The following is a 6,100-nucleotide window of genomic DNA, read 5'->3' as shown; positions in this document are numbered from 1 at the left end:
TCTCTTTGCGTCCTCGGTGCAATGTACGCGCGTGTGTGTAATCATGTGCGCATGAGTGTGTGCGTGTGTATGAATTACGTATAAATAAATAAATAAAATCCACGACGACCTTGTAAGGATTTTAACATTACTTATTTACTTGTTTTTTTGTATTTATTTACATCGCGCGGAAGCGCACCCCTCCCCGCCTCACCCCGCGTCCCGCCGATCCCCTGTGCCGAAAGTGCGTCCGCCGATGCTCAGGCTGAGGCGGGCGGAGGAGGCGGGGCCGGGCGGGGCGGGGCGGGGCCGGGGCCGCCATGGGGCTGCTGAGCGGCGGCAGCGGAGCGGGCAGCGGGGACGTGCAGCACCTGAACCAGCTGAGCGCTGAGGTTACGGGGGGGGGAGGGGGCTCCGGTTCCCCCGGTGCTGTTGGGGGGGTCGGGGCGGGCCGGGGGGGGGGGCTGTCCCTTTGACAGCGCCGTGTCTCTTTGCAGCAGTTCTCGGCGCTGACCCAAGTGCTGTTCGGCTTCCTGATGGAGCCCAGGGAGGTGAGGCTGAGCGCTGCGGGCGGGGTGAGAAGCGTGCGGAGGTGAGGTTGTGTCGTTGCTCCCTTGTCTTGAGCAGGTGGAGAGGTTTCTGAGTCAGCTCGCAGACTTTGCAGCCGCGAATAAAATCAGCTTGGGGCCCCTGAAAAACATTGTCAAAAGCATTCTTCTGGTACCCAATGGTAAGTGGGGCGTATGCCTATGCTGCCCTGTGGCCATTCTGCATGGTGCTGAAGGCCTCGTGTCTTCCAAACTGTATACAGTTGTGTTACACCGTGATGATTCAAGAATCAAAAATTGCTCGGCTGTTGCAGTATCCCCAGTGAGTGTCTCAGGCTTTGTCTTTACACCCTGCCCGCGTGTACCTGGCTGCACTTGCTCACCTGCTTATTAAATGCAAGCACACTTTGTGACAGTAGCAGAGCTTGGTTCAACCCGTACCTGTAATCCATTTGTGCCAGCCCAGCGCAGTCTGATGCTGGCACCAGGTCTTTGCACCAACTTCCATCCCAGTGACCCAGCACTGTGACTCCTGTCAGAACAAAGCACCAATTGAGGGCTGTATTCACTCCCCTCTGGAGTGGTCTGCAAACCAGCAAGCATAGTTCTGAGCCACGTACACGTGGTGTTTGTCCTTGTAGTCATGCTTTAGGAAAACACATAAACACCCAATAACTTTTCATTCATAAACACTGGAGGAGAGGGGAGGGAGAATTCCCTTTGCATGCCCTGTGCAGATGCAGGGATTGAAGCATGAGCTTGTTCTGACCTTTTGGCTGCTGCTGGATGTGACACTGCATCAAACATCTTCCCTGCACACACGTCCATGCCACGTTGATCCTTCTTATCAATGGTTGCTTATAAATACCCTTCAGTCCCTGGTTTCCCATAGCATTCCTCACAGCAGTGAGGCCACACACAGCAGTTTCCTTCATTTTGGCTAAACTTTCCTTCTACTGTTTCAAGCCATTTCTTCTGTCCCAGAGTGGCACTGAATGATTTCCTTCCCTACAACTGTCTTGGAGGTATTTCGTGCAGAATCGGCGTTTTCTGCCTTCCTGTTTGTGCACTGGGTGCTCTCAGTCTCTCAGTTCCTGTTTGCGTGCACTGGTTCCAGTCCTCTTACACCTTCTGGTTAGCTCTGGGATGCCAGGGGCTGCACCAGAGCAGAATACAGCAGGTCACTTTGCCTCTGTGCTGCACAGAGCCACGTGGGGCTGGCAGCCTCTTTGAATGGACGTGATTCCTGCTCCTGGCTTCAGAGAACAGGATCCTTGTAAACCTCCATGTGCTGCCTGAGCTCCGGAACAAAGGAGGCAGGCACAGCAGGGGAAAGTGTTATATGCACACGTTCACACCCATAATCCAAAACACAGCAGGTAGGTCAAATTAGTAGCCTGCCAGCCTTAACAGTTCCCCTTTAACAAGCAAAGCTTCTATAGGAGAGAAAGCAGCAACTTCAAAACACAACTGCTGCTGCCGTTACCATGGTTACCTGCAATGAAATCTCTCCCTCTCTCTTTCAGGCACTTCCATAGGACTGACTTTTAAAGCACTGGGCATCTGCAAAGATACCAGCAGACACAAGTGTATTTCCTAGCTCTGTGAGCTGTGGTTTGTTTCAAAACACAGCCCAAGAACAGTCTTTCTATGGCGAGGTCTCCATCCCTGTGCTTGTTTGCCTCAGTAAGGGATGGTTCCACTCCATATAAGCTGACTTTTCTTCTCCTTGCACTGTTTGTTCAGGTGCCCTGAAGAGAAATCTGTCTCCCGAACAAGTCAGGGCAGATTTTGTTGCTCTAGGTAGGTCACGTGACTTCACTAAATATAAGCTAATTAATATTTATCATCTATAGTAATCTATGGTTTCTCCCACAGGCCTCAGTGAAGAGAAAGCCAGTTATTTTGCAGAACAGGTATTGACACCTCCTTGCTTGTCCCTAAACTAACAGAAAGTCAGTCTTTGATGGGAGCTCTTGGAACCCTGCATGGATTTTGAACCGAAAACTCAGAAAACCAATAAGAAACACTTGTGCTCGGGTTTGCCTCTAGCCTGTGGGTTCAGTGACTCCTGTGTGCCTTCCGTTTGGTTGTTTTAGTGCTTTGCATGCTTTGAGCCCCGGGGTCACACACTTACACGCACACATGACTTTTTGCACAGATATTGTTACACAGAACCAATGTTATAACAAAACCACTGAATTCCACTTCCAGAAGTGACAGGGCACATGGAACTCCTTGCAGGACTCAGACATCTTTTAAAGCCCTCCCGCCCTCGATAGTTTGGCCCTTCACTCGTGTGGGCTCCTGCTTTCAGATTTATGCTGAAGTTACAGGTACAACAAACAGAGCCTCTCTGAACTGACTGTGTGTTCTGCTCTTGCAGTGGAAGCTGAATGCCCCCACCCTGACACGCCTGGCTGTTGCTCAGACTCTGATGATTAACCAGCTGATAGATATGGAGTGGAAGTTTGGTGGTAATGGAGCTGAAACGGAATGGGTCGGGAGCTTTTGGCTGTAGAACGTTTTGTTTCACAGCTCAGCTGACATTATCTCCTTTCTGCTCCTTCTCACAGTCACAGCTGGGAGCAGCGAACTTGAAAAAGTGGGAAGTATCTTCTTACAGGTAAATGTCCTGCATGGGGGAATTGGGGTTGCAGTGCAGTTAGGGAATGAAGCGTGGCTGGGCCTGGGGGGGGAACTGTTGTGAGAGGAAGCAGGGGAAAGCTGGATGGCAGCTCTGCAGTCCTCCGAGTGAGCTGCCAGCAGATAGCAGACATGCTGCTATTTGTTACTCTTCAGAGGACACCGTGTGTCACAGAAGCCCATTCTGGAGAGCTGTTCAAAAAGCTCAGCCTTGCAAAGGTCACACTGCTGTGGGGAGGGAGGGGGAAGGCAGTCGTTTATAAGGACTTCCCAGAGATCCTCCCAGTGCCTTACCTGTTCCTGCAGTGACACTTCTTGAAAAGCCTGTCAGAGATGTGTTTTCTGTGCAGCAGTTTGCACTAAAACTCAGAGCAGACTCCTGTCTTTTCACGGTGCTTGAAATACAGGCTTCTGCACTGATATGCCTCTGCTTTTTTCTTCCCCCAAGCTGAAGCTGGTGATTAAAAAAGGGAGCGAAGTGGAAAACATATATGTAGGTGAGTTAACCGTTCTGGAAAAGAAGCAAGCATCAGAGAGCATGAAATCTGAGCTGCAGCTCTGAGCTTCTGGGTGCTCAGGGAGGTGGGGGAGCTTTGGGTGCAGACCCAGCAGGGGTCACTGTGAGAGCATCACTGGGAGGTGCTCCTGCCTTGCTGCAGTCGCTCTGGGAAGTATTTGGGAACAGCGACCCTTGGGCAGTGCTCACAACTTCACAGTAAATGCAGACATGTTGTGGAGCACTGGGATGCAGTCAGAGCAGCATGGCAGAGGAGGAAAGGGAACAATTTGAAAGTGTCCGTTGCTGTAGCAGGAATCCTCACCTGCATCCCATGCACAGTCCAGCTAGCATAAAGAAACAGCTGCTGAGAGCCAGTGCTTAATCCTGCCTAGCTTAGGTGAACGTGAGTTGCTCTGTTACAGCACCAGAATGGCTTTTCCAGCATTCAGTGTAACCTGACATCTAAGACTTTATACCTCTGTTGTTTTTTTTCTACAGAGTTAACATTGCCCCAGTTCTACAATTTCCTGCATGAAATGGAAAGGGCCAAAACCACTCTGGAAAGTTTCAGCTGAAACTTCAAGGACCTGACCTGTCCTCTGTCCGGGGGGGTTTGTTTTCTCCCTGTGGACCTGCAGGTCTGCTCTGCCCCAGATGGTAAGAGAACACAAGGCTGTGCAGCAAACTGCTGTGTCAAAAGCCAAAGCTGGGGCAAGTGTTTGGAAGGCACTACAAGTCCACCTGTCTCTTTCTTATACTGTTATGAGGAGTTGCCAGATGTACATTGGATACTTGTGTTAAAACTTGCAAAGAAATAAACCCATCCCCATCCTTCTCTGTTGGTGTCAGAACTGGACTTTTTTGAGGAGAGAAACAGCAGAGAATCCCTTTCAGACTAGGAAGCACTGGGCAGGAGAGGATGGGGTGCAAGGAGGGCATCCATCCTGGTGAACCACGTAATGCCTGCTTATTTCTCTTGTGTCAAGAAATGCATTGATGACACCCTTCCCTGTCAGGTCTTGTGAGGGAAAAATCCTAAAGTCATCACAGAATGCCCTGAGTTGGAATGGACCCCTGCAGTGAGCAGGGACACCCACAGCTCCATCGGTGCTGAGCCCCCCAGCCTGACCCTTAGTGCCTGCACTCCTCATCTCTGTGCCTCACAGCCCCTGCTGTATAACCCTTCCTTATATCCCATCTCGGTGGCCCCTCTTTCATGTGTGTCTTTTCAGCTTGCACTTCTCCTGGTTGCATTTCATGCAACCCCGCATGAGTGACTGCAGCCTCTGGTGGGGATAGGCTGAATCACGTGCTTGGAGCACAGCACAGGGAATCCTGCTGGCAAGCCTGGGGACAGTGTCTGCATAATTATCTTCTGTCATATCAGGCCATTTTAAGCTGCATTCACTGTGGCAAAGGAAGATGCCATGCTCAGACCGGGTCATGGTCCCACTGCCCCCTCTCCCCTCCTCTTTCAGGTGAAGCTCTGTGGGGCTGATGTGCACCACAGCCCTCTGACCCCAAATGTGGTGTTCATGGTGACCCACAGCCCCAGGAGCCTTTCGTCCCCTGCACTTGGCTGCACGTGATGGAGCCAGACCTAGCAGGAGGGACCAGGTCCTATCCTGGGCAGGCACTGGGAGACGTGGTGTGGCTTTGTGGGGCTGGGAGGGTGAGCAGAGGGGTATGGGGCCAGGGGCAGGCCCCCCGCAGCTCGGTTCTGCCTGTGTTTCCTGGTAGTGCTGGGCCTCCTGCGGTACTGCTGCTGCCAATTCCGGCTGCCTGTGAGACCTAATCTCTGCGGGACAGCGGGCGTGGGGGAAACGGGGCCCCTCACGGTGTGGGGTGAAGCTAACCACACCGCTGCTGCCCCCTCCACTGCCTCCCCTGGGGCTCTCTCGGCCCATTTCCTCCCACCCAGAGGCTGCCAAGGGCTGCACCACCCCATGGGCGTGGGGCCGGGCTGCAGCATCCCATGGCCCCACGCGGTCCCGTACATGTGACCCCTGCAGGCGAGTGACAGCTGGAGATGGGGGCTGCTCCCCCTGGGCCTGTCACCCCCAGCACAGCTTCAGTACCGTTGTGCTCAGCAACCCCAGGAGATGGGCAGCTCTGCTCCGAAGGAGAGCCCCTCACATCCATCCTCCTGATGGGGTAACATCTCTCACAGCGCTCATCCCCTCCTGCAGCCCAGCTCTCCCACTCCAGGAGCTGGAAACGTACCAGGAGCAACCAGAACACACAAATACCTATGGAGGAATGCCAAGAGCTTTTCCTAGAAAGTGTTTGCTGCAGGAGAGAAGGCAGCGTGGCCCCGCAGACCTCGCTGGGAGGAGCTGTGGGACGGTGGTTGCACCAGCCCCAGCCCTGGTTTGGGAGCTGGGGTTTGCAGGCACCGGACCTGCGTGGTAATGCAGGCACTGTGCTG

The 6,100-nt window shown here is 53.0% G+C and overlaps 1 protein-coding gene across 2 annotated transcripts; it reads left to right on the top strand.

Annotated features, from left to right (window-relative positions):
- The first annotated feature begins 278 nt into the window (after nt 1–278).
- COMMD7 (COMM domain containing 7) lies at nt 279–4,446 on the top strand. Of its 2 annotated transcripts, XM_065754145.1 has the most exons (9): nt 279–371; nt 480–530; nt 607–709; nt 2,274–2,330; nt 2,406–2,443; nt 2,914–3,004; nt 3,104–3,153; nt 3,622–3,670; nt 4,171–4,446. In XM_065754145.1, exons 1-9 carry the CDS (start codon nt 300–302, stop codon nt 4,245–4,247), a joined length of 588 nt encoding a protein of 195 aa, XP_065610217.1. In that variant the 5' UTR covers nt 279–299; the 3' UTR covers nt 4,248–4,446. The 2 variants fall into 2 exon arrangements, with proteins under 2 accessions (XP_065610217.1, XP_065610220.1); XM_065754148.1 differs by lacking the exon at nt 480–530.
- Nucleotides 4,447–6,100: the final 1,654 nt, after the last annotated feature.

The sequence above is a fragment of the Cyrtonyx montezumae genome, unplaced genomic scaffold, assembly GCF_038088225.1.
Source record: "Cyrtonyx montezumae isolate F1298 unplaced genomic scaffold, pur_monq_1.0 scaffold_9, whole genome shotgun sequence".
NCBI classification, from domain to species: Eukaryota; Metazoa; Chordata; class Aves; order Galliformes; family Odontophoridae; genus Cyrtonyx; species Cyrtonyx montezumae.
This window is presented reverse-complemented; position numbering and strand designations above follow the sequence as displayed.